At 45.1% G+C, this 27,538-nt stretch overlaps 1 protein-coding gene across 7 annotated transcripts in view; it reads left to right on the top strand.

The window, feature by feature from the left end:
- Positions 1-27,538, top strand: part of PDE8B (phosphodiesterase 8B) — a 330,100-nt gene that overhangs the window by 276,903 nt on the left and 25,659 nt on the right. For all 7 annotated transcript variants that reach the window (XM_043919992.1, XM_043919991.1, XM_043919990.1 and 4 more), the window contains one exon: positions 25,717-25,759. In XM_043919992.1, the coding sequence (XP_043775927.1) occupies positions 25,717-25,759 (43 nt within the window). The remainder of the gene's footprint in view (positions 1-25,716; positions 25,760-27,538) is intronic.

Genomic DNA, 27,538 nt, shown 5'->3' with positions numbered 1-27,538 from the left:
TATTTTTATTACTTTTGTCTTTTATAAGTGACAGTCTACCACCTTTACAACATTAGACTGTTTTTTGTATATTACTCTCAACAGTGAGATATATACTTTGTTTTCCTACTAATTAGAGCTCTTCTGTTTCACCTTTAAGAAGTGTCTTTAGCATTTCTTCTAGGGCCCGTTTGTGCTGTATTTAGTCACTCAGTTGTGTGTGCCACCCCAAGGACTGTAGCCCGCCAGGGACCTGTCTGTGAGGATTCTCCAGGCAAGAATGCTGAATAGTTGCCATGCCCTCCTCCAGCGAATCTTCCCAACCCAGGATCGAACCCAGGTCTCCCACATTGCAGGCGGATTCTTTACCATCTGAGCCATCTGGGAAGCCTAAGGATACTGGAGTGGGCAGCCTTTTCCTTCTCCAGGGGATCTTCCCAACCCAGGAATCAAATTCAGGTCTCCACATTGCAGGCGGATTCTTTACCAACTGAGCTAGCAGGGAATCCCAAGAATACTGGAGTGGGTAACCTATCCCTTCTCCAGGGGATCTTCCTGCCCCAGGAATCAAACCAGGGTCTCCTTCTTTGCAGGCAGATTCTTTACCAGCTCAGCTAGCAGAGAAGCCCAAGGCCAGTCTAGTTGTTACGAGCTCCTTCAATGTTTCTTTATGTGTAAAACTCTTTATCTCCTTCAATTCTGAAGAATTCTGGTTGACAGTTTTTTGGGGATTTTTTTGTTTTTTTTTTTCTTTCAGCACTTTGAATATATTATGCCATTCCCTTCTGGCCTGAAAAGTTACTGCTGAAAAATGTGCTCACGGTCATATGGAAGTTACCTTGTGCATAACAGATTGCTTTTTTTCTTGCTGCTTTCAAGATTGAGCCCTTGTCTTTGACTTTTGAGGATTTAATTATAATGTATGTTGGTGTGAGTCTGTTTGGATTCATCTTATTTGAAACTTTTGCAGCTTCGTGGATCTGGGTGTCTGTTTCCTTCCTGAGGTTAGTGAAGTTTTCAGCCATTATTTCATAACTAAGATTTCTATCCCTTTCTCTCTTCTCTTCCTGGAATTCCTATAATGCAAATATTGGTTGTGCCCCTTACTCTTTTTCATTCCTTTTCTCTTTTTGCTGCTCGAAGTGAGTCCACTGCCCTGTCTTTTGAGTTCACTGATCCTTTCTTCTGTTTCATTAGTCTTCTGTTGAAACTCCTCTTTTGGAGTTTTCACTGCAGTTATTATATTGTTCAGCTCTGGGATTTATGCTTGGTACTTATTTTTATTCCCTCTTTATTGAAATTCTCGCTTTGTTCAGGCAGTGTTCTCCTGACCTCAGTAAACACATTTATGACTTATTTTGAAATCTTCCTTAGGTAAATTACTTATCTCTACTTAATTAAGGCCTTTTTCTGAAGTTTTTTGTCTTGTTCTTTCATTTGGAACATGTTCCTCTGTGTCTTCATTTTACTTGCTTCTCTGTATTGGTTTCTATGTGTTAGAAAAAACAGCTTGATGAAACCTGATGCTCTACCCTGCCTGAGCTCTCGGTTGCCCCTCACACCTGTGTGGTTGTCTGGGCAGCCTGCTGTGTGTTTGTGGTTTCTAGTAGTTGAAGGTGTGCCAAGACCTGTCAGGGTCTCAATGGAAAGGATCTAGTCAGAACCAGATGGAGACTGACTGGAAACGGGACCCTCAGGCAGCAGCTCTTTAAGTTGGAGATGGAAATGGCAAGCCACTCCAGTATTCTTGCCTGGAGAATCCCTTGGACAGAGGAGCCTGGTGGGCTACAGTCCATGGGGTTGCGAAGAGATGGACACGACTGAGTGACTAAATCACCATCGCTGTTACAGGGTAAGACTGGGTCTTTCTGTTGCTGCCTCTGTGCTATGCCCTTGGGGGACAGCCTGTTAAGAACTATTTTTCTGTTTGTTGCAGTCCCATGGAACCTCTGAAAGATGCCCTGCTGGCTACCAGAGCCAGGCAATCAAGGGGTGTCCCCTGGCTGGCAGCCACAAAAGCCAGGGTGCCATGTATGTGCATCAGCTCCTTTCCAGGACATTGCTGTTGTTTTCAGTCTCTCAGTCGTGTCCGACTCTTTGAGACCCCATGGACTGCAGCACGTCACGCTTCCCTGTCCTTCACCACCTCCTGGAGTGTGCTCAAACTCAAGTCCATTGAGTCAGTGATGCCATCCAGCCATCTCATCCTCTGTCGCCCTCTTCTCTTGCCTTCAGTCTTTGTCAGCATCAGAGTCTTTTCCTGTAAGTCGGCTCTTCACTTCAGGTGGCCAAAGTATTGGAGCTTCAATGTCAGTTCTTCCAATGAATATTCGGGGTTGATTTCCTTTAGGATTGACTGGTTTGATCTCCTTGCAGTCCAAGGGATTCTCAAGAGTCTTCTCCCACACCCCAGTTCAAAAGCATCAATTCTTTGGCTCTCAGCATTTTTTATGGTTCCAACTTTCACATCTGTACATGACTACTGGAAAATCCATAGCTTTGACTAGATGGACCTTTGTCAGCAAAGTGATGTTTCTGCTTTTTAATACACTGTCTAGGTTTGTCATAGCTTTCCTTCCAAGGAGAAAGCATCTTTTAACTTCAGGGAGATGCCGGCAGCATGAAGCAGAGGGAGACTGCAAAAATGGCCTCTGCTGGCCTCCCAGTCCCTGGATAGTATTGCAGTTGATCTCAAGATCTGTGTTAAATTTGAAGCCTGCCCTTTAGATCAAAGCTTCAAGATAAACAAATAGACCTCTTTCACAGAAAGACTGAGTGAATTTCTGTTTGCTGTCTGCTCTGGGCCCTGGGGTTTAGCCATGGTGAGTTCACGTGGGCCCTTTAAGAACCATTCGTTTCCTATAGCCTTGCAGGTCTCATGGATGCAAGCACTGTTGGCTTTCAAAGCTAGACATTTGGGGGTCCCATATCTCAAGTGGAAGTTGCCAGATGTGGCATCCAAACTCTTTGCTTCTCAGGAGAAGCTGGTGTTTCCACTTGATTCTGCATCGCCATGCGGGGGGTAGGGTTTGCGATCAGATGGTTGCTCAACCTCTCCCCACAGCTTCAGTGTGTGATTTCTCATTCACTTGCTGTGTAGGAGTTGCTCAGCTCGTTTCCGGACTTTTTCCAGAGGGAATTGTCCCCTATGTAGTTTTAGATTTGGTGTGCCCATGAGTTGAAGACCCTCCTATGTCACCATCTTGAACCTAAAAATTTCCAGGATTTATTTTTTGGTTGATTTTCCAGATTTAAGAAAGTGATGGAGAGCATGTTGATCATGCAGATTAAATTTAAATAGGCATCAAGTCTGCAGCAGTTTCATTGTGAATAGTGCAAGAAATTAAAGAAAGATATCCCTCCAGTATTCAAAAGTTACGTGAATCAACAGCGAAGCCTCTCGCATCACTGATGAGGAGGTGGGGCTCCTGTGCGCCTCGTGTCTTGCTTCCATCTCCCTGCTCCGTGTACATGAAAATATCACCTCGCGTTCGGGTTGAAAATCCACTCATTTATCAGCTGCAGCCATACTTAGGCCACTCAGGCAGGAGCTCAGAGAAAAGTCAACAAAAGTATTTTGTGAGAATCAGTTGACTGTAGGGAATTTATGGTAAAGAGTATTTTATATTCTAGTATTGTTTGGAAACTGCGCTACACATCTTTTTAGAAAGTTGACATTTTTTTTCCTTAAGGGACCAGGGGGTAAACATTTTAGATCCTACAGTCTCAGTTGCCTCTGCCCATCTCAGCTCTGCTCTTGTAGTAGGAAAGCAGCCAGAGGTGATGTGTAAGTGAGTGGTCAGGCTTTGCTATAATGTTATATCTACAAAACCAGGCGACTGGCCCCTGGACCATACTTTTCTTGTGTCTGCTTTCCATCAGTAGAAGGTGTGACAAAGGTAGCTATGGCTATGAATGCATTTTTCAGCCAGTTGTTAAGTCTTTACCCACACACAGAGATGATCATCCCATCCAGGCCACAGTCCTCATTCTAAAGTGTTCCCCAGTGGCTCCTCATGGTCTAAAAAGCATCAAACATCTTTCTGGAGCAAACAAGGTCTCCTCTGTGCTCCTGCGTGCCCCCCACCACTTTCACTGCACTTTGTTGAGCTACTCCAGGCTCTTACTAGTTCCCTAAACACACCAGTTTTTGCACGTGTCTGGGCATCGCTCCTACCGCTCCCCACTCTAACTTACTCTTCCTTCAGCCTGGGGCACTCTTGCTTGCCTGACCCAGGTCAGGTTTTCCCTCTGTGCCGTTTGCCTGGCCACCCTTTCCTCCTCTCTCCTATTGAGTGCATTGAGCTCTTCTGAAAACCCCCTGGAGGAGGGGAATGGCCACCCACTCTGCCAGTCTGTCCTGTCAATTGGCAGGCTGCAGTCCTTGGGGTCACAATGAGCTGGCCACAACTGAGCAACTGACACTTTGGCTTCACTTCTCACACTAGACCCTGCTCGTCAAGGGCAGCTCATGTCCCAGCATCCTGCCTCCCCATCTCCTGCTGATGCTACTGAACTCACTCAGTACAGTCTTGGTTGATAATTTTATTTTTAATTAACTGATTTGGCTGCATCAGGTCATAGTTGCAGCACGTGGGGCCTCTGCTGTGTCACGCAGGCTCTTTCATTGTGGCGCACAGCCTCTGGTGCGAGGCGTCAGGAGTTGCAGCATCCGGGCTTAGCAGCTCCATGGTGTGTGGGATCTCAGGCCCCTGAGCAGGGCTGGAGCCTGTATTCCGTGTCACAAGGTGAACTCTTAACCACTGGGCCTCCAGGGGTGTCCTTCACTCGTAAGTTCTGATCAGTGGAGCTTGTCAAGGATCTTATGTTTTTAAGAGTCATAATAAGGTGCATCATGTATTGAAGACTTTGCATCCCTGACTCTGCTGGTATTTTTCATACATTAACTCCTAAAATTCTCATTGCAACTCCATGAGATATAATGGAGTAGATATAATGACCCCCATTTTACAGGTGAGGAAACTGAGGCCTGGAACAGTTGCAGGTAGATGCTATGAGGCAGAACCAGAATGCACATCTTGGAGTAGTTAGCAGTAAGGTTATAAAATAAATACAAGTGCATATTATGGGTAGTTACACAAAAGAAGGGTTTCCTTCATAGCTCAGTTGGTAAAAGAATCTGCCTGCAATGCAGGAGACCTGGGTTTGATCCCTGGGTCAGGAAGATCCCCTGGAGAAGGAATGGCACCCCACTCCAGTACTCTTGCCTGGAGAATCCCATGGACCGAGGAGCCTGAGAGGCCACAGTCCATGGGGTTGCAAGAGTCAGACGGGACTTAGCGACTAAATCACCACCACCAGCATACAAAGGAAAGGCTACTCTTACTGGGTAAGCTGGGGGACAGCTTCACGGAGGAGGTGTTGACTGAGGTGGGATAGAATTCATCCTTGGGGAGAAGAAGCCCATCCAGGAGCAGAAAGATAACCAGAGGCGGGAGAAGCAGGAATGGTTGGCTTGGCCCTGCCCTCCTGTGTGGTGCAGACCAGAAGAGATGCAGCTGAGAGCCAGGCTGGGGCCTTTGCCTGTCCATACCCTCCTCTGACAGTCTGTACCCTCCCCCAGGTATAGCAGGGCCTAGGGACATCCTGGTGGGTGTTTAGATCAAAGTAAATTATGTCATGTGCTCCACACCCCAATCCAACCTCCACGTACCAATGAAATCAAGTTCATGCATTTGAGGTGCCATGAAAGTAAGTTACATCAGGGCATTTTGGGGGCCCATGTAGAATAAGAAGGTAAGGTAGCAAAGTGTCCACAGAGGAGCCTGGAAACTTGAGAAAAGCTGGACCCCGGTATGCCCACTGCTTGTTGAAGGTTATTGAAGCTCCAGGACCAGGTACTTGTTAGGTGTGCGGTAATGTCCTTTGAGTGTTGTCAAATCTAAGCAGTGCTTCAGAATTCATCTTCCCATCATATTTGGACATATGCAGCCAATCGAAGCTTAATACCCCAACCACAGTGCCTAAAAGATCCAAATCCTTTGCCTAAAAGATCATTTGTTTCAACTATAGTCAGAGCAGAGTTCTGTCTCTGAGGATTTTATTCCAGCTTGTGGACCTTCACAAATATAATGTCTTTTTTAAATAATTTCTAAGAAGAAAATTCCAATAAGTATGCTCTCCTCCAGTACCATCGCTAGAAAATGGAGCAAGAAAGGGGAAGATTTTTTCCATTATAATGGTAAAGGGCATGCTTTCCATTATACTTGCTCTGCCCCATTTTGGAGAAATCTAACTCTGGTTTGCTGAAGGCTGGGTTTCTGGTTGTGGTTTCAGAGCCCGGCTCCAGGGCGCTGAAGAAAGCACGCCTTCTTCTTCTTCATGTCCACCCCATTCTTAAGTTTAGCGTCACAATGTAACTAACGTGCGTGCGTGCTCAGTCATGTACAACTCTCTGCGACCCCATGGACTGTAGGCCACCAGGCTCCTCTGTTCATGGAATTTTCCATGCAAGAATACTGCAGTGGGTTGCCATTTCCTCCTCCAGGGGATCTCCCAACCCAGGGATTGAACCGGCATCTCCTGCCTGGGGAGGCAGATTCTTTAGGCCACTGCACCACCTGGGAAGCCCATCACGGTGTAAGGAGTAGGCTAAATAATACTTTTCCTTATTACTTTTAGTCAAAAAAGGTGATTGTGGGCAGAGAACCGAACAGGTATGGCACGTACTCAGGGGCAAGAGGGGAGGAAGTGAATGGCCCGGCTCAGCCCAGTGCCACTTATTCCCCGGGTGCTGGTTGAATTGTTACATCCTGCGCATGAATGAGAACCGCGGGACAGTGCAGAGAAACCACAGGTGTGGTGTGCTCTCAGGCGGCTTTGAGTCTAGGAGAGGTTGGTCAGCGGGTTTCAGAGCATCACAGCCATGAAAGTGAGTTTAAGGGCCTAAGCAGAGAGCCTTGACTCGAGTTACAAAGGGAGAGGGAGGCAGGTTCGGGACAGGCAGCGGATCATCCGCGTGGAGCACAGGGCCACGGATGTCCCTACAGGAGGAATGTCACAGCCCCCCCTGGCCTGAGTGAGCACCTGTGAGCACTCGTGCTAAATGGTGAGGGGGTGGTCAGGTTAGGTTAATGCAGTGGTTCTGAGTCTTGGCTACATGTTGGAACTACCTAGAGGGTTATTAAAAAAAAATAAAAGATTCAGTGATGCCTGAGCCCCCAGAGCCCTGATAGAAGGGGCAGGGGTATAGACCGGGCATGGGGTTTCTAAGAGCTCCACAGCAGACTCTAATGTACTTGTCAAGGTCGAGGACCACCAGGCTACAGAGTGGCTCGGATCTGGTGTGATGGGTTAGGTTCGTCTAGGGAACTTTTCTGCTGGACGTTTTATGGGGGGAGAGGAGTGTGGTTTAACCAGAGGACCGTGGAGAGGTCAGCGAACAGAAGGATGGCCCGTGTGTACTTCACACAGGGGAGGCCAGGCCACTGTGGAACTGCCGAGGGTGAGGCCAAGCCTTCCTCATCTTTCCGTGTCCCCCCCGGGCCTGGGCACACAGGAAATGTCCCTGGAATGGGTGTTTGCAGCCTGCAGGAGTGAAGCCTTGGGGTTTGGGTGGCGGTGGTTTCTGCGGGGACTCGTCCACAGGCGGCGTCTGGACTGGGAGGCCCAGGGCACCGACCTTGAGTTCCAGTAAGTGGGCAGGAAGGGCTTCTCGGACAGGCACTGGCCCTAGAGAAGGCTGGTGGAGGAAGCGCTGTGTCTGCCGGCTCCAGAGCGCTGTGGGGGTGGAGACCCTGCCTGTCTTCTCAGAGGGCGCCTGGCACGCAGGGCGGGGGCAGGGTGCCCCCAGAACTGACGGGCGATGTTCCCCGTACTTGTCCCCTGACCTCAGATTGGTCCCAGGCACAGGAGCTGCTGTATCCACAGCGGCTGCCCTGAAGGTCTCTGATCTCCTGGTCACAGGGATACTTGGGGACACATGCAACAGAAAGTAATTCAACGGTCTGCGTCCCAGGCCCTGTTATGTGTTAACTGGCAGTATCCTTCTTTTCCATTTCTCTTCCACATGAACACTTGGTGGCTAGGAGATCTGGCTGGGGAAGTAATGGTGTAGGTGGGATTCGGTTTCTGTTTCCATTTATATGGAAGAAATTCACCCAGTACCCTTGAGGCCATGGCAGTGACTTCTTTTTAACTGTTTTCGATAGCTCATCGACCTTATGGCTCTCCAGGGCGGAAAAGCCAGGTCTTATTTCCCCAGCACGCATTCCGGGGTCACCTGGTGCTTCCCTGGAGGGAGCCAGGACCGTGCTGTGGGGCGGGCCTGGGAGCTCAGAGCCTCGGAGCTGGCCTGAGGGCTGACCCGTGCCCTCTGGCCAGGCTCCGGGGGGAGCTTTCTGCTTCAGAGGAGATCAGCCCTCACCATGGTCGCGGCTCTTCTCTGGGCCTGAGACCCGCAGCGCCTGTGCTTGGGGCTGTGCCTTCCCGCCGGCTGACCTGGGCCGGGGTGGACCTGGGCCGGCCCCTGTATGCGCGGCCTTGTCTTACCTTTGGATAAATCAGCAAGCGTCAGGGGGAGTTGTTTGAGCCCTTGCTCCAGAGTTGATTTCTGGCGGGCATTAAAACTAGAACATCTTTACAAAACCTAACCAGGATTCGTGGGGCTTCAGGGTTCGGGGACTTGCTCATGACTGAGGTGTCGGGTGCAGAGCAGGACAGAGGCTGGGGGGGGACCCGGGCGTCCAGGCCCGTGGGGGGCCTCTTGACTCATCAGCTTCCCTTGCAGCTGGAGAGTAAGCTGATGGGGAAGAAAGACCTTCAGAAGTGGCTTTGAGACAATATTGACTGCTATTTGTGAACTTACAAAGAGTCATGTTAGTTGCTCAGTCATATATGACTGTTTGTGACCCCACGGACTATAGCCCACCAGGCTCCTCTGCCCATGGGGATTCTCCAGGCAAGAGTACTGGAGTGGAGCCAGGCCCTCCTCCAGGGGATCTTCCCAACCCAGGGATCAAACCCAGGTCTCCTGCACTGCAGGCAGATTCTTTAGCATCTGAGCCAGTATGAAAGCCCACAAAGAATTTCAGTTCAGTTCAGTCACTCAGTCATGTCCGGTCTTTGCAAACCTATGGACTGCAGCACACCAGGCCTCTCTGTCCATCACCAACTCCTGGAGCTTACTCAGACTCATGTCCATTGAGTCAGTGATGCCATCCAACCATCCTCTGTCGTCCTCTTCTCCTCCTGCCCTCAATCTTTCCCAGCATCAGGGTCTTTTCCAATGAGTCAGTTATTTGCATCACGTGGCCAAAGTATTGGAGTTTCAGCTTCAGCATCAGTCCTTCCAATGAATATTCAGGATTGATTTCCTTTAGGATGGCCTGGTTTGATCTCCTTGCAGTCCAAGGGACTCTCAAGAGTCTTCTCCAACACCACAGTTCAAAAGCACAAAGAAGAGAGGGTGTTGAAATTTGGTTTCCTGAGGAAACACAATATCTTTCCTAAAAAGGGAACAGAAAAAAGGAAAGGAAAACCACTCGTCTGGGTTTGTTCAGAACAAATCTAGTCCTTCTGCAGCTGAAGGTGAGCCAGAGTCCTGATGCGCTCTCCAGGATGAGGTCTGCATTCCTCCTGGTTCAGGGGTACAGAGAGAGGGCGTCACCCCTCGTGGAGGGCGCCGTGAAGCAGGGCTGTGGCTTCTGTGGCTGATATAACATCTGGCCCAGAGCACGCTCTCCAGCTAGTCTGGCTGGCAGTACCCTGACCTTTAGTTCTGGAAACACCAGTTGTAGCCTGGAGAAGTTTGCACTTTGCTGAGGCTCTGACAACACTGAGTCGCAGACACAGGTGAGTCATCTGTGCATCTTCTCATCTGTGCGCTGGCTCCCATGGCTGTCCCACTAGAATGCGACTGTCACCTCCAACCCATCGGCAGGAGCCGGTGAAGATGGCCTGGCCTTTGTGACCAGTCTTCCCCCATGGGAGGATAGGGTTCCTCCAGTGTGAAGATAATTTGGTTGCCAAGAGAACTGGACCTTCAGCATCCCATTTTCAGTAGCAGCACTTAGAGAAGCAAGTGCAACTTCAGCGTGGTCTTTGAGATCCAACTCTCTTCTTCCTCCAGGAGAACACTCCCTTTCTCCACAGTTCCTGAGTGGAAGCTGGTCCTTCTCTCCCAGTCCATCCTGCACCCCCTGCCAGAGTCATCTTCCCAGGAGACCACCCAGCTCATTCATTCCTTCCTTAAAAACTTCCACTGGCTCTCTGTTGCCTGTAAGGTCTGCCATGGAGACATAAGTTCCAGAACTTGGCCCCTGTCACTCCTGTGGCACACTCTTCCCCTGGAGTCTACACTCTAGAAAGCTCAGCTTTTGGGCACCTTCCTTCATTCTGGTTCCGAAGCCTCGGTTACGTCTTACGAGGCAGACACAGGAATCCAGTTGTCCTGCTGCATGGCCCCTTCAGAGTGACCTCTGGACTGTGAGGGCCGTGGCTGTGCTTCCTGGCGCATTACACAGGCCTTGTCCAGTCTCTCTTCTCCTCCACTTGTCACCCCAAGCAGCTTTCAGCTTCTTCTCCATGTTGACTGCCCCTTCCCTGAAGGGCCTTATGCAGTGCACGGTAGGTGGGGGGCACATTCACATTAAATTGTTGTGGTTGTTTAGTTGCGACATTGTGTCTGACTCTCTGTGTGGGGGGAAGGGTGGGGGAAGATGGGGCATGGACTGCAGCCCACCAGGCTCCTCTGTCCATGGGATTTTCCAGGCAAAAATACTGGAGTGGTTTCCCTTTCCTTCTCCAAGAGATGTTCCTAGATCAGGGATTGAACCTGTGTCTCCTGCATTGACAGATTCATTACCACTTAGCTACCAGAGAAACCCTCAGATTAAATTAGGTTATCTGAATTTATTCATACTTAAGTTATCAGCATTATATCTTACAAGTTAATCACTGGAAAGGGACCTGATGAGCTACCCAGAAGAAAAAAGACACCCTCTGTTCTAGTTTTATTAAGTCAAATAGATAATACTCAGATATAGGAAAACAGAGAAATGAAGGAGCATGGATAGACTTCATCTTAAAGTTGCATGGAAAAGAAAAGGTGCATGGAAGAGTTGTTTTGACCAAAGAATTACCCGTATTTTCTGCCAAATAAGGTATTGTGGGGGTGAGATAGAAAGGCAAGCAAAGGGACTTCTGTGGTGGTAGAGAATCCGCCGGCCAATGCAAGGGGCCGTCCCTGGTCCACGAAGATTCCACATGCCCCGGGGCAGCTAAGCCTGAGCGCTGCAACCGCGGAGCCCACAGTCCGCAGCAAGAGAAGCCACCACAAACAGAAGCTTGCGCACTGCGAGGAAGAGTGGTCCCCACTCACTGCAACTAGAGAAAGCCCACACCCAGCATCGAAAAGCCAGCACAGCCATAAATAAATAACTACTTTTTAAAAGAGGAAAGAAAGCAAAGAAGCAGCTCCAAATGAGTGGCCAGGGCATCAGCCCGACATTCATGAACAACCACAAATTCAGAGGTGGGCAGGAAGGTCCTGGGGCACCAGATGGAGACTTCTGCTGAACAGGAGAAGCAAGCAGGATGGGGTGTGCTGGGCTGAGGAATTCAGGACGGTTGCCCGAAGACCCGCTATGTCTGAAAAGGATGAAGCACAATACAGTCCCCTTATCCACACTCTCACTTTTCATGGTTATAGTTACCTGCAGTGAACCATACCTCAGAAATATTAAATGGGAAATTCTAGAAATAAACAATTCTAAGTTTCTTTTTTTTTTTAAACTGAAGTGTAGTTGATGTACAGTGTTTTGTTAGTTTCTGGTATATAGCAGAGTGATACACATTCCTTTTCATGTTCTTTTCCATTGTGGTTTATTACAGGATGTTGAATAAAGTTCCCTGTGCTGTCAGTAGGATCTTATCCTGTATGTAGCGGTTTATCTACCCTGTGTATGATGGTTTACATCTCGTTGCATCCGTGTTGCTGCACACAGCCGTATTTCTTTTTTACGGCTGAGCACCATCTCAGTGTATCTGTGCACCATGTCTTCTTTATCCATTCTTCTGTCCATGCACATGCAGGCTGTTTCCATGTCTTCGCTACTGTGAATACTACAGCTACGAACATAGCGGCTCATGTATCTGTTTTGAATTACACTTTTGTCCAGGTGTATGCCCAGGAGTGGCATTGTTGGCTTATATGGTAATTCAGGTTTTAGTTTTCTGAATAGTGACTGAACCAAGTTACATTCCCACCAACAGCATAGGAGGGTTCCCTTTTCTCTATGCCCTTTCTGGCATTTGTAAACTTTTTAATGATGGCCATTCTGACCAGTGTGAGGTGGTACCTTATTGTCATTTTGATTTGAATTTCTCTAATAATTAGCAATGTTGAGCATGTTTTCATGTGCCTACTGGCCATCTGTATGTCTTCTTTGGAGAAATGTCTATTAAGGTCTTCTGCCACTTTTCAATTAGGTTTGCTTTTTTTGTTGTTGTATGAGCTGTTTATATATTTTGGAGACTAAGCCCTTGTCAGTTGCATCATTTGCAAATATTTTCTCCCATTCTGTGGCTTGTCTTTTTTTTGTTTTATTTTGTGGGTTTGTTTTTATTTATTTATATTGTAGTTTTCTTTGCTGTGCAAAAGCTTTTGAGTTTTGATTAGATCCCATTTGTTTATTTTTGTTTTTATTTCTATTATCTTGGGATACAAACCTAAGAAAATTTTGGTATGATTTATGTCAGAGAATGGTTTGCTTATGCTTTCTTATAGGAGTTTTATGGTGTCTTATGTTTAAATCTTTAAGGCTTTTTGAGTTTATTTTTGTACATTGGGTGAGGATGGTTCTAACTGCATTGATTTACATACGCTGTCCAACTTTCCCAACACCACTTGCTGAAGAGATTGTCTTTTTCCCATTTTATATTCTTACCTTCGTTGTTGAAGATTGATTGGCTGTAAATGTGTGGGTTTACTTCTGGGCTCTCTGTTTCATTGATCCATATGTCTGTCTTGGTATCATTGACACTGTTTTAATTACTGTTCAGTTAAGTTCAGTCACTCAGTTGTGTCCCACTCTTTGCAACCCCATGAATCAAGCACGCAAGGCCTCCCTGTCCATCACCAACCCCCGGAGTTTACCCAAACCCATGTCCATTGAGTTGGTGATGCCATCCAGCCATCTCATCCTCTGTCGTCCCCTTCTCCTCCTGCCCCCAATCCTTCCCAGCCTCAGGGTCTTTTCCAATGAGTCAGCTCTTCACATGAGGTGGCCAAAGTACTGGAGTTTCAGCTTCAGCATCAGTCCTTCCAATGAACACTCAGGACTGGTCTCCTTTAGGATGGACTGGTTGGATCTCCTTGCAGTCCAAGGGACTCTCAAGAGTCTTCTCCAACACCACAGTTCAAAAGCATCAATTCTTCAGCGCTCAGCTTTCTTCACCGTCCAACTCTCACATCCATACATGACTACTGGAAAAACCATAGCTTTGACTAGATGGACCTTTGTTGGCAAAGTAATGTCTCTGCTTTTAAATATGCTGTCTAGGTTGGTCATAACTTTCCTTCCAAGGAGTAAGCGTCTTTTAATTTCATGGCTGCAGTCACCATCTGCAGTGATTGTGGAGCCCAAGAAAATAAAATCTCTCAATGTTTCCATTGTTTCCCCATCCAGATGCCATGATCTTCATTTTTTGAATGTTTTTTTAAGCCAACTTTTTCACTCTCCTCTTTCACTTTCATCAAGAGGCTCTTTAGTTCCTCTTCACTCTCTGCCATAAGGGTGCTGTCATCTGCATATCTGAGGTTATTGATATTTCTCCCGGCTTTGCAATGTTGTCTTTGTAAGATTGTAATGATCTTTGTGATGTCGTCTGAAGTCTGGGAGCGTTATGCCTCCTGCTTTGTTTTTTCCCTTAAGGATTGCTTTGGAAGTTCTGGATCTTTTATTTTTGGGGGGATTATTTGTTCTAGTTCTATGAAGAATGTTATGGGTGTTTTGATAGGGATCACATTAAATTTGTAGATTGCTTTGGGCAGAATTGCCATTTTAACAGTATTAAACAATACCTTTAACAATATATCTTCCAATCCAAGAGCATGGGATATCTTGACATTTTTTAATCATCTTCAGTTTCCCTTATTAATGTTTTATAGTTCTCAGCAGACGTCTTTCACCTCCTTGGTCAGGTTAGTCCAAGTTAGGTATTGGTAGTCCAATACCAGTTAGGTATTTTTTTTTTTTTTGTGCTATTTTAAAAGGTATTATTTTTCTACATTTCTTTTCTGATATTTCATTGTTAGTGTAAAGAAATGCAACTGATTGTCCATGTTAATCCTTGTTAATCCTGCTACTTTGCTGAATCCACTTATTAGCTGTAGTAGTTTTTGTCTGGAGTCCTCAGGATTTTCTAGGTATAGTATCATCTCATCTGCATGTAGGGAAAGTTTTTCCTCTTCCTTGAAGCAGTCACTTGTAATACTTTGTATCATCATGGTAGCCACTACCATGAAATGGAATGCCATAATCGCTAGTCATAATGGAAGAGAACAGTAAAACAGGTAAGAGTAGGAAAACCCCACGGTGTTAGCAAATCTGGACGCTGCTACAGCTGTTCGTTGAAAGTTCAGAGACTGGGACCCGCTTGAGGCTTTCTCCTGGATAAACCCAGAAGGCTTGGAAAAACATTAGAGGACAGATGAATTGAATAGGAGAGTCCAGGTTATTTAGCATCAAGTTTTGAAATGCCCCAAACTTAAATTTTAACGCCTCAGCATCACACCATTTGTGAAATGCCATCTTGACACTCAAACCAGCTTCCTAAAACTATCTGTTTTCTGTCACATTCCCAGTGTCTAGAATATTGCCTGACACATAGTACACGCTCATCAAACACGGAATGAATAAATTCATTGTGACAGTACTTGATTTTTGTACCCTATTAGTAAATCCCTTGAGAGCAGGTCCTAAACATCTTTGTCTCACAGAACCAATAAATGATTCTTCAGCTGAAGTTAGAAGAAGGGGTATCCATTAGAGATGCCCTTTTTTTCCTCAGAGGGGTGATTTTTCACAAAATATAAGCAAAGATTCTGATGAACAGCATTTTCAGAACCTTAGGACACAGTGATAAAGCTGTCTCACCATTCTGTCCCCTCGTTATTGCTTATTTTTCCTTTGGTGCTGTCCCCGCCTCTGGGTAGCTTCCAAAAGGGCCTGATTTATTAAGCAAGGGTCCTGCTGGTGGCTTCTATCTTTTGCTGATCACAGTGCCAGCAAAGCCTGGGTGTCATTAAGCAGTTTAATGACTGTAGAGTGCTGGAGTAACAAGAGTGGGGAAAATGTTAGATCGTTGCAGTTCCCTCCCTCTCCTGACAAAATCTAGCAGTCATCTGAGTTCACAAAACAGAACATTTAGCAAAAGTGCCATCAATCATGGACAGTTCCTTGAGAGCAAGGAGTTTTAAGCACAATGAAATTTCTTTCTGGGGTGATTTATCTGTAAGTTTCTCTTTGTCCCTAGCAATGAGGGGACAGAGGCTAGAGAAATGATGGCATAAAAGTGAACAACACACGTGTGCTGCTTATGTGTCTACCTTGAAGGAAATGATTTCTGTAATAGTGAGCAGCACTGCATCCAGACTCTCAGGAAATAGGATACCTCTGTGCAAGAGCAGGCAGAGGGATCCAGCATTATCTGGGCATCCACTGTTTGCCAGGCCAGTGGTTCTCAAAGTAGGGCCATTGACTCAGCAGCCTCAGCCTCACAGAACTTGCATTTCAAGCAAGTTCTGGGGCCCTGACCTCAACCTACTGACATCGTGGGGGCGGGCACAGCTGTGTGGTTTCCCAGCCTTCTGTGGGATTGCAGCGTAACAGACCAGCCCGAGAGCTAGAGGGTCAGGCCTTTCGTACACGTCATCCCGTCTGATCCTCTGAGATCCTAGAAGGTAGGCATTGGTCCCGTTTACCCGTAAGGAAACCGAGACTCAGTGAAGCTCGTACGTTTACACAGCTATGAGTGGAGATTTTTAAAAAAAATCTGTCGGCGAGCCTGTGGTTTTTCCACTTGAATCAGTGCTTCTCAAAGTGTAGTTATAATCAGTTCACTTAGAGATGACACATTAGAATGCAGATTCTGTTCAACGTGGGCCTGAGAGCAGAGTTAAGAAGCTCCCAGGTGTCCTGTCTGCTGGTGCAGAGCGTGCTGAAGAAGGCGGCCTCAGGAGCTGCTGTGCAGCCCCCAGACTTGCAGCCCCGACTCACCGGGGAAGTTGTTAGAGATCCAGTTCTGGGAGGAAGTTTGAGAATCACTATCCTGTTTCCATATTAGAAACCCCAGTGTTGTCCAGGTATGCAGCAAGGTGGTGCTTACATTGTAGGTATTTGATAGCAATTAAAGGAGAAACTGGATAAGGGGGAAAAGACAAACCATCTAAACCTGAATGGTGGCTTCCATTAAGTGTTTTCCCATGAGATAAGCATACAGAAATGATCATCACTGGGCTACGTAATGAGAGTCCTTCTCTGTTGAAAGGTTCTTGCAAGTACATGTTGAATGTAGGGCCAGTGGACACTAGGACTGAAGTAAGAGAAATTTTAACCAATGGATACCAGTGATATCTGAATATGCTAGACCAGACATTGCGCAGAAGGGTGTTTGAATTTTCCCAAGAAAATTACCTTCCAGAACTAGAGATATTTATTTCCACATTTGTCTGGAATATAGCAAATGACCTGGAAAAAAAAAAGGCAGCTTGAGATCTTTCTTTTTAATCTTGTGTAATCTTAAATATTCATGTGCATTTTCATCAAGCCAATGCATGTAGCTCTGATATAAGTAGTGTTTTCAATTACCATCAAGATAAAAAAGGAGAATGTCATGTTGAGTCTGTTATGCTCATGAAATTACCCAAAGTGAGGAGATATGACACCAGGCATCAAGGTTGGCATCCATGCAACTTGTCTGTCTTGGTGCTGTAGTTTCTTGAGAAACTAGACTCAGTGCATGAGAACAATGGCAACAACTCGGCCCTGACTTTGGGTAACCATGGAGGACGGGGATCCAGCAGGTTGCATGAATTTTCTTTCAGTGTTTTTGGGGTCATTGTTTGGTATTTGTTTTGCTGTTCGGGGAGTTTGAGAACTGTATCTTCAAGTGGTTTTTTTTTTTTTTTAAATAGAGCAGATAGAAAGGATATTTGATCTCTACATGAGATATTCATAACTTCCAAGGAAAAACTCATCAAAGTATTTTCAGTAAAGAAAGATGATCAAAGAAGTTCTGTATTATACCACTTACTCTCTGCTGCATGTGAATGAAGGGAGGGTCTCGAATGACTCAGTTCCCATAATCAAATCTCTCACCCAACATTCAACCTCGACTATTACTGAAGTCTTGTCACATACATCAAAGCATTCGGTTTTGTCATGAAGTTATTGATCAATATGTTCACTCAAAGACTGCTTACATTGAGTATTTAAGAGAATAGTACTTTTCTTCATTTAACGAGGTTTGTACACTTTTTCATAATATTTGGGTTAGGGGAAGATGCAGAAAACAAGCAAATAATGTAAAACCTGAGGTGGAAAACTGATCAAAGCCAGCTCTCTTCTGTATGATCAAGAAATCTTTCAAAACCATTCATTATTCCTTTATGAATGAATGTCTAGATGTGAACAATTGGTTTTTTTAAATAGTAGCTACTGGTTTTATAACTGCATTGATTATGACATAGCAATGAATCAGAGGGGCAGCAACTAGTTCAGGGATGAGGGTGCACCCAGGTGTTTGACTTCTCACCATCCCACCAGTTCTTCTGCTGTCACAGATTTGGCACTATTAGAGCACATTTATTGGGACAATTCCTTTTCAGTACCCTACCATGCAAAGAAATAGAGGAAAACAATAGAGTGGAGAAAACTAGAGGTCTCTTCAAGACAATTAGAGCTATCAAGGGAACTTTTCATGCAAAGATGGGCACAATAAATGACAGAAATGGTATGGACCTAACAGAAGCAGAAGATATTAAGAAGAGGTGGCAAAAATACACAGAAGAGCTATACAAAAAAGATCTTCATGACCCAGATAACCACGATAGTGTGATCACTCACCTCGAGCCAGACATCCTGGAGTGTGAGATCAAATGGATATTAGGAAGCATCACTATGAACAAAGCTAGTGGAGGTGATGGAATTCCAGTTGAGCTATTTCAGATCCTCAAAGATGATGCTGTGAAAGTGCTGCACTCAATATACCAGCAAATTTGGAAAACTCAGCAGTGGCCAAAGGACTGGAAAAGATCAGTTTTCATTCCAGTCCCAAAGAAAGGCAATGCAAAGAATGTTCAGTTGCACAATTGTACTCATCTCACACGCTAGCAAAGTAAGGCTCAAAATCCTCCAAGCCAGGCTTCAACAGTACATGAACCGAGAACTTCCAGATGTTCAAGCGGGACTTAGAAAAGGCAGAGGAACCAGAGATCAAATTGTCAACATCCATCGGATCATTGAAAAAGCAAGAGAATTCCAGAAAAACATCTACTTCTGCTTTATTGACTATGCCAAACCCTTTGACTGTGGATCACAACCAACTGTGGAAAATTCTTAAAGAGAAGGAAATAGCAGACCACCTTACCTGCCTCCTGAGAAATCTGTATGCTGGTCAAGAGGCAACAGTTAGAACCAGACATGGGACAACAGACTGGTTCAAAATTGGGAAAGGGATACATCAAGGCTGTATATTGTCACTCTGCTTGTTTAACTTATATGCAGAGTACATCATTCGAGATGCTGGGCTGGATAAAGCACAAACTGGAATTAAGATTACTGGGAATAATATCAATAACCTCAGATATGCAGATGACACCACCCTTATGGCAGAAAGCAAAGAGGAACTAAAGAGCCTCTTGATGAAAATGAAAGAGAAGAGTGAAAAAGCTGGCTTAAAAAAACATTCAAAAAATGAAGATCATGGCATCTGGTCCCATCACTTCATGGCAGATAGATGGGGAAACAATGGAAACATTGAGAGATTTTATTTTCTTGGGCTCCAAAATCATTGCAGATGGTGACTGCAGCCATGAAATTAAAAGACATTTGCTCTTTGAAAGAAAAGCTATGACAAATCTAGACAGCTTATTAAAAAGCAGAGATATTACTGACAAAGGTCCGTTTAGTCAAAGCTATGGTTTTTCCAGTAGTCATGTATGAATGTGAGAGTTGGACCATAAAGAAAGTTGAATGCTGAAGAATTGATGCTTTTGAGTGGTGGTGGTACAGAAGACTCTTGAGAGTCCCTTGGACTGCAAGGAGATCCAACCAGTCCATTCGAAAGGAAATCAGCTGAATACTCATTGAAAGGACTGATGCTGAAGCTGAAACTCCAGTACTTTGGCCACCTGATGTGAAGAACTGACTCATTGGAAAAGACCCTGCTGCTGGGAAAGATTGAAGGCAGGAGGAGAAGGGGATGACAGAGGATGAGATGGTTGAATGGCATCACCAACTCATTGGACATGAGTTTGAGTAAGCTCTGGGAGTTTGGTGATGGACAGGGAAGCCTGGCGTGCTGCAGTCCATGGGGTTGCAAAGAGTTGGACGTGACTGAGCAACTGGACTGAACTGAACCGTACCATGAAGCACTTTAGAGACGTCAGTATTAAGTATAATCAACAAAAAACAGTATGATGCGCAAATCTTTAATAACAGTGTTTTCACCACAAGCTATAAGGTAAAGAACCTGATTAATCTTACTCTTGGGTGCACAGATATTTAGTGTACTTCTGCATAGAGGTACTGTGTTAGCACTCAATACTAGGATAGTCAAGTACACAAGGTATGCTTGATTACTCAAGTGAGACACAGCTGCAGCTATATAAGTGGGACTTGTAGTTGGGACGGATAACAGACAATGAAATAAGTACAGAGTTATGAGCTGTATAAAACGCAGTAAGGGCAAAGCCCATTGAGAACATGTGACACTAGAACCTAACCTCATGAGGGACTGGGATGGGCAGGAAATACCTGGGAAGGCTTCCCTGGGAAACCACCCTCAGCTCAGATTTGGAGGACAGATGGGCCAAAGGAAGAGAGTGGACTGGGATGCTTCCGGGCAAGAGGCACATGTGTGGTAGCAAAGAGCATGGGGAAGTGAGAGAGATGGGGGTGGCAGTGTACCCACAAACTGGGAGCCCCGGGCACAGTGGCCAGGGTCAAGGGCGCCTCTGGGGAACTGCAGGGCCAGGCACACTGCAGCCTCTCATAGCCAGGTCGTCACACAGGGCTGACCCCAAGACCAGGTGGGGAGTATGAATTTTAAGCAGGAAAATGGCAGGATTAGATGTACAGTTTTGCAGGATCCTGATTCAAAAGTTGAAAATGGATTAAGTTGGGAAAGTTGTTGGTGAGGTCGGAGTTCGGATGAGAACTGATGGTAGCCTGTACTCTGACACGGGAGAGAAGTGAGTAATCCCAGAAGTGTTTAGAAATGAGATTTTACAAGATTTGATGATGGGCTAGATGTGAGGATGAAAGAAAAGGAAGCATCAAGGATGACCGTCCCCCCCCACGCACACACCCAGCTCACATACTGGGAAATCTCGTGGTTTTAATTACAATGGATGCCTTGTATAACTCTGTCATTCCATGGTGACAAAAGCAGATTAGACATTTCTACCCAAGGTCTGTTCACACTCTGCCAAGGTGATTCTGAAATGCATACTGAAGGAGGTATCTAGTATTTATTTGCCTAGTAGCTTGTTATTATAGCCATCCTGGCCTTGATTCATTATAATCGCTAAAAAGTCTTGTGACCGTTCATTTTTTTAAAAAGTTATTTCAGAGTTTTTCTCCCAGAAGAGATATCAGGATTTAGGTTCATTTATACCTCCATAATGCACAAAAATTAATCAATAAAATGATTAAAATCAGTGTATTAAATAGTTACCTAGGTAAATCTTATGCTTCTGAGATTGGCAGCTGCTGTCTACAATTCCATAGCTATGGTTTGAAGTGGAACATCCTTTTCATGCCCAGGTTCATGGTAGAGTCCCCAGGATGGGGACGTGTCACTTACCTCACTCGTTTGAGGCTGTTCTCAATTTTCTTCGTCTTATATTTTTCACTGATTTTGAAACTATTTCGGACTTCCAGTTTTTAGCTATCCATCCATGTTCTCAGTTGAACATATAATTTTCTCAACATTTTATTATGAAAATTTTCAAACACAGAAGAGAAAAATTGTAAGTAAATACACATATAGCTACCACCTAGGTTCTGTAATTAACACTTTGCACAATTATCTGTCTATCTATATATCTATCAATCCATCTAACCCTCCCTCGATTCATCCATCAGTCCATCTTGTTCTTTGATAGATTTCAAATTAAGTTGCAGACATTAGAACATTTCACCCCTTGGTATTTTGGCATGCATATTATTAATTTGAATTTAATATATGGTTGAGAGTTTTTTCATTTCTTAGTAAAGATTACATATGGTGAAATGTACAAATCCTAAGTATAACCGTCCTTGTATTTTGACAAATGCATATGCCTCTGTAACGCAGACCCCATCAAGATCTCAAACCTGCCCACCCCAGACATTCCCTTACGCCCCTTTCCCAGTTATCCCTGCCTCCACTCCCTTCCTTCCCACCCCCAGAGGTAACACTCTTCTGAATTCTGTGACCGTAGATGAGTTTTGCTTGTTCCAGAGCTTCCTGAAGCGTCTCTTGTGTTGGCTTCTTTCGTTCATCATCAGTGTTTTGAGATTCATCTATGTTATAGGTGGGCTTTCCAGGTGGCTCAGTAGTAACGAACCCACCTGCCACCTGCAGTTCAGGAACCACAGGATATGCGGGTTCGATTCCTGGGTCGGGAAGACCCCCTGGAGAAGGAAATGACACCCCGCTCCAGGATTCTGGCCTGGGAAATCCCATGGACAGAGGAGGCTGGCGGGCTACAGTCCAGGGGGTTGCAAGAGTCAGACACTTGGCTCAGCATGCCTGTCTGTTGTAGTGTCAGTGTTTTTTTCATTTTTATTTCTGCCACAGTTTATTTCTCTTGTTGATAGACTTGTGAGCTGCTTTCCGTTTGGATTCCTTTGAACATTCTTCGGCATATTTGTGAATACATGCTCTCATTTCTCTTGGGTAGATAACTCAGGAGTAGAACAGAACACAGAGGAGCTGGGTCCCAGGGTAGGCATACGTTTAATTTTATAAGAAACTGCCAGACCTTTTTCACAGTGACTGTACAACTTTATACACCCGCTAGTGTGTAAGAGTTGCAGTTGTTCCACATCCTTGACAGAATTTCTTTTTCGTTTTAAGCATTCTGGTGGATGTGCAGAGAAAATATCTTTTTGCAATTCTGTTTATTTAGATACTTATTTATTTGGCTGCTTTGGGCCTGAGTTGTGGCACACAGGCTCCAGAGCGTGCAGGCTCAGTAATTACAGATGCAGGCTCTCTGGGTGAGTCGGGGGCTTCAGTCGGCCGAGCCGCCCTGCAGCGTGTGGGATCTTAGTTCCCTGACCGGGGATCAAACTCGCATCCCCTGCATTGCAAGGTGGATTGCTAACAGCTGGACCACCAGGGAAGTCCCGAGAATATCACTGTTAAGTGGCTATTCTTTAAGAGGAGAACAATCAATGACCTTGACACGCATGCACACACGCATCTAGAACCTGCAGTGTTTTTAAGAGCCAAGCATAATCCAGTGTCTGTGCACAGAGCATTCAGCACAAGGACAGCAACATCTGCCGGAACCTATTGTACGTTAGGTAACTAAAACATGGGAATTATGAATTTTTTCCCCCAAAATAGGCTGTAAGCCTCCCAGGCCTTGCTATTAATAAGAAATTCCAGTTCTGACCTCTGGCAGGCATGGCACCGGCCAGGCCAGCAGAATTCATATTGCAGCACCTTAGCGCTGAAGCCTGTGGGACACAGGATGTCAGAATTATTACTCATTTATAGATGCATTTCCATTGCAAGAGGGGGAACAAAATACCATACTCTGGAGAGACTGGCTGTCATGTGGCCTTTAAATTAGGATTCTTTGCTTCACTTTAGCTTGTGCATGACAAAACCTATCCATAGCAGAGAGTCATGTCTTCTCCAGAGTTACAAAGAAAACTAGATTCAAACAGATGCCCTTCACTGAACCAGAGCATTGTGTCCTCAGACCCCAGTTTAACAAGCCCGAACCCCAGGCTGCCCTCTGGGGCCTAACCGTAGAGAGCAGTGTGACAAAGAGGAAGTGGCTTTAGATCTAGATCGATCCGGGTTTGGAACTGAGATCTGCCAAGCGCTGGCCGCGTGGTGCAGGGAAGTCCCTCCACCTCTCCATCTGTCAGAAGGAAGGACGACCGCCCCTCCCTCGCGAGGACTCTGTGATGGCCAGGTTGCCGCACTGTGCAGACACGGAAGAGAAGGCTGCTGTAGTCACGGAGCGGCCCCTCCTCTCTTCCTGTCCACAGGCCCCGGGCCCACGAGCCTCATGAGTGCCCACCAGGGATGCCAGCCACACAATCGCTCACCCGCTGTGTGTCCTGTGTGCGTGCTCAGCCACCTGCCACGTCAGCCCCTTTGCAACCCCTGGACTGTAGCCACCAGGCTCCTCTGTCCATGAGATCTCCAGACAAGATTGCTGGAGGAGGTTGTCATTTCCTCCTCCAGGGGATCTTCGCCACCCAGGGATCGAACCCACGTCTCCTGCATTGCAGGTGGATTCTCTACCACGGATCCACCAGGGAAGCCCGTCTTCTCAGTGAGTGACTGAGAATTATGAGGAAATAATTGTAGTGGAAGCATTCATACCAAGTTATAAATGATGGATGGGTTTAGCCTTCCAAGAAGAAAGTTGTAATCCTGTAAGATTTTTTTCATTCAAGTAACCTTTGGTTGTAAAAGGAGGTATCTGGGAGAGGCACATGGATTGTGAGTCAGAAGCTTCATAAAACCCTAACCCTGCTGAGGTGCGCGGGGCCAGTGTCACCAGGCACAGTTCTTACCGCAGAGGATTGTGAAGCGGGTCATGCCCTGACCCAGCACCCAGAAGCTCTGCTGGTGAAGCCAGTGATGGTCGGTCGGTTGGGGAGTGTTTCCATAACGTGGAGCCCATCGTCCTAAAGGCAGGGCTGGCCTGGGCCTCTCCTGGACCGTGGGCTTCATCTCGTTCCATTCAGATTGAATGCAAAGCCTGTGTTGCCCTCCCAGGAGGCCCACAGTCCAGTCAGCGGGCCTGGGGAGGTCAGTGAAAGACAAGAAAGGGTTTTTGGTGTGTAATCTGGGGAGCTGCGGGACTTTGTTCCTTAAGGAAAGGTGGATTGTGGTTCAGAGAGAAAAGCTTTCGTTTAACGATGACTTGCTTTTTGAGCTAAAAAGTTGACTGAGAAAAAGCTGTACTCATTTGGCATATCAAAAATTCATATTGCACTCAGTAGCTTTGAGCAAATGGTCTTTATTTGTAAAGAAAAAGCAAAACAGGGACTTCTCTGGTGGTCCAGTAGCTAAGGCTGCACTCCTAATGCAGAGGGCCCAGGGTTCTATCCCTGGTTGGGGAATTAGATCCCACATGCTCCAACTAAGACCCACTGCAGCCAAGTAAAATTTAAGAAAAACAAGAAAAAAACAGAAGAAATAAAAAGATCCCATAATTATGGGGTAAATGAGTCAGAGCCCTTTGGCCACCTGTAAGACTGAGATCTCACACAGGCTGGCCATGAAACTGTTTCTGTACTTATATGGAATGAACTGTGCAGAAAAATTCATTCAAAACCCCCTATATTAACACTTGTTTTACATGATCATTTTTCAATGGTTCAATCAAGCTGGAACATTTTACCTCTATCTGATGTATTAATATATGGGACTTCTGGCTGTTACAGCTGATGTTGCTAAACCATACTAATCTTACTCCATAAACAGTCCTACACATTCGTCTGTTTGCTCTTCAGGTTAACTTACTCCGTTCATTCAGTACCTACAAACGTACGATGGTTTTAGAAACCAGAAATAGGTGGATTTAGCAGCAAAGCAGCCTGATTATAATCATGACAGCTAGATGTGCCCCAGAATCAATGTCTGAGTTATCAACATGAGAAATGCAGAACCCCGCAAAGAAAGCATATTTATTATATCATATACTGTTAATGACTTCACTCAGTGTTTGAGATATTTACCAAGCATTAGCACAAAAAATTCATACTGAGAAAGAAATAGGTACTAAGCTGAATCTAAAGTTAAGACCTTGTGAAGAAACATCTAGTAAATTGACTCTGTCTATAATTGATGTGTGTTTGAAGAGCTTTTTTGAAAGGTTTTTTTTAATTCTAGGTTTAAATTCAGATTGCTTTCATATTACAGGAAAAATATACAACATGTCTGAAATAAAAACAGGGTACATATGATAGCCTGATAAAAATATTTAATCTTGTTTTAAATTTTTGTCTTTCTGCATTTCTACAGACTGTCAAAAATGAGAACAGCTGACTGGAGATCTAGATGTCTTGCTTAGCAAGAGCATTTCTTGGACTTCTTCCTGTCCTCAGACTCAGGCATTTTATAAGTGTCTGGATGTAATAGAGAATTTGTAGTGTTATCACCCGTGTACATCTTTCATCTGTTCATGTTATCTATGCAACGTCTTCCTTTCTTGAACTCCTCAGAGTTTTTAATGAAATTGGTTGGAAATGTAACTAATACCATATTTTAAATCTCTTTTTCTTGTTTTACCAAACTTCTGAACAACTTTAGATTCTCAAGATTCATCGTGATTCAGGAGACAATTCTCAGACAGGTGAGAATACTGCAATTTCACTCTTACACGGTCGGGTGGGATTTGTGGGCTCGAGTCTATGAATCAGTCTGAAGAAGCCTGGATTGCCAGTTTCACCCAGAAACTTGAATTGCTGATACCTCAGTGCTGATAATGAAAGGTTTGAGAGCCAGGTTAAAAGCAGGATCCCTTAAAAGGCTTTGAGTCTTCATTCATGGCAACCTTTTCTCCTGAATGCCTTCCCCACCCTGGCTTCTTTTGCTGCCTGGAAACCACGGAGAGCAGGTAAAGTCAAAACAGAGTGGCCTGGAGGTGCAGAGGGCACGCTGTTGTCACACCACAGCCAGGCTCCCCTTCTCTGCAGCCGTCAGTGACTGCATCCGACTAGGAAACACGCTAGGCCCTCCTGGGCCTCGGGAGCAGCGGGTCACCATGTCAGCTGCCCACCCCCGCACGTCACGCCTTGAGCAAGACTCACTGACTCCTGGCTTCCTCTCCTGTGAAAAGAGGGAGCTGAACTAATGACCTCTACCTCAGAAAGGTCTGGAATTCTTTGATCATTAGAGGGAAAAATCAGTCTGCCTCCAACAATGTCCAGTTCTCATTCCTATAGAGACAGCACCCTCTCCCCGCTTCGGGGGGCTTCCCAGCCGCTTAGGTGCAAAGCTGGGCCCTGGGCTGCTCACATAGCTCCTTTCCTCCGTTCTGGAGTGGACCGTGTTCCCACCTACTCAGAAAGACTTCATCTGATCCGACCTTCAGCTTCTTCATTTGTCAGATGAATTAACTCTTTGGTATCTTTCTCCTCTTCCCGCCACACTTTGTTTCTTTCACAGATGGTTTAGTTCATTTCCTTAACCTAGTGAGAGTATTGTTTTAACTAACGTACCAGCTGTAAACTGTTACAAGCATTTTCCCGTCCTTTATGGTGCCCAGTATTGCCTTGCATATAATAGACACTCAACAAATACAGAACATTGATGATAAACTGGAACCATCCTGTCTTGGAAAGCAGAAGTTCTGCCACTTATTAGCTCTGTGACCTTGAGCTACCCACACAATTTCTCCAAGTTTAAATTTCCTCATCAGTAAAATAGAGATTGTACTTTGTAGCCTTCAGAACTGTTGTAATGATTATATAATTACTATCATTAAAATAAATAGTAAAGCGCAATGTCCGATGCATAGTAGGTGATCAGTATATGGTAGCTGGGTTTTTTGGTTTTTTTTTTGGATTGAGGACACTGTATCCTTTTTTGCCATTGAGTATGGTTGCTTGAATCCCTCATCCTTCATTTCTCTGTCTTTTTAAATTCAAATTCCACAACATCTGTCGATAGAAGGAATAAATGAATTCTTTGATTTAAATGGCCTTTATTGAAGAAATAATTTCTGCAAACCCTTGATCTTTTCTGTTGTTAGAGATTTTCTTAATTTTAGCTGAAATGAAGTCTGAAAGAATAAGCATTTCCCATCTTTGAATAATTCTAAGAATGATTTAGAATTCAACCAGCCAGTCTGGGCTGTATGTAGTCTCTCTAGTTTAGCTTTATTTGGAAACTGCACTTTGAGGAACTCTTGTGCTCTTTAATCCTGAATTTAATCTTAAATATTTAATAAGTTAGGTTTAATTTGTTATCTGATAAACAAATGTTAGGGGTGTATATGATTATTAAGTTCCAGAACAGGCTAAAAACCAGTGTCTTGCAAATGACCATTAGTTTCTCAGGTTTGAAAGATGCAATATGATCCTAACAATATCACTTGAAATACCACTACCTCTAGATTCCTTATAAAGAA

The sequence above is a fragment of the Cervus elaphus genome, chromosome 12 (genome assembly GCF_910594005.1).
Source record: "Cervus elaphus chromosome 12, mCerEla1.1, whole genome shotgun sequence".
Lineage (NCBI taxonomy): Eukaryota > Metazoa > Chordata > Mammalia > Artiodactyla > Cervidae > Cervus > Cervus elaphus.
This window is presented reverse-complemented; position numbering and strand designations above follow the sequence as displayed.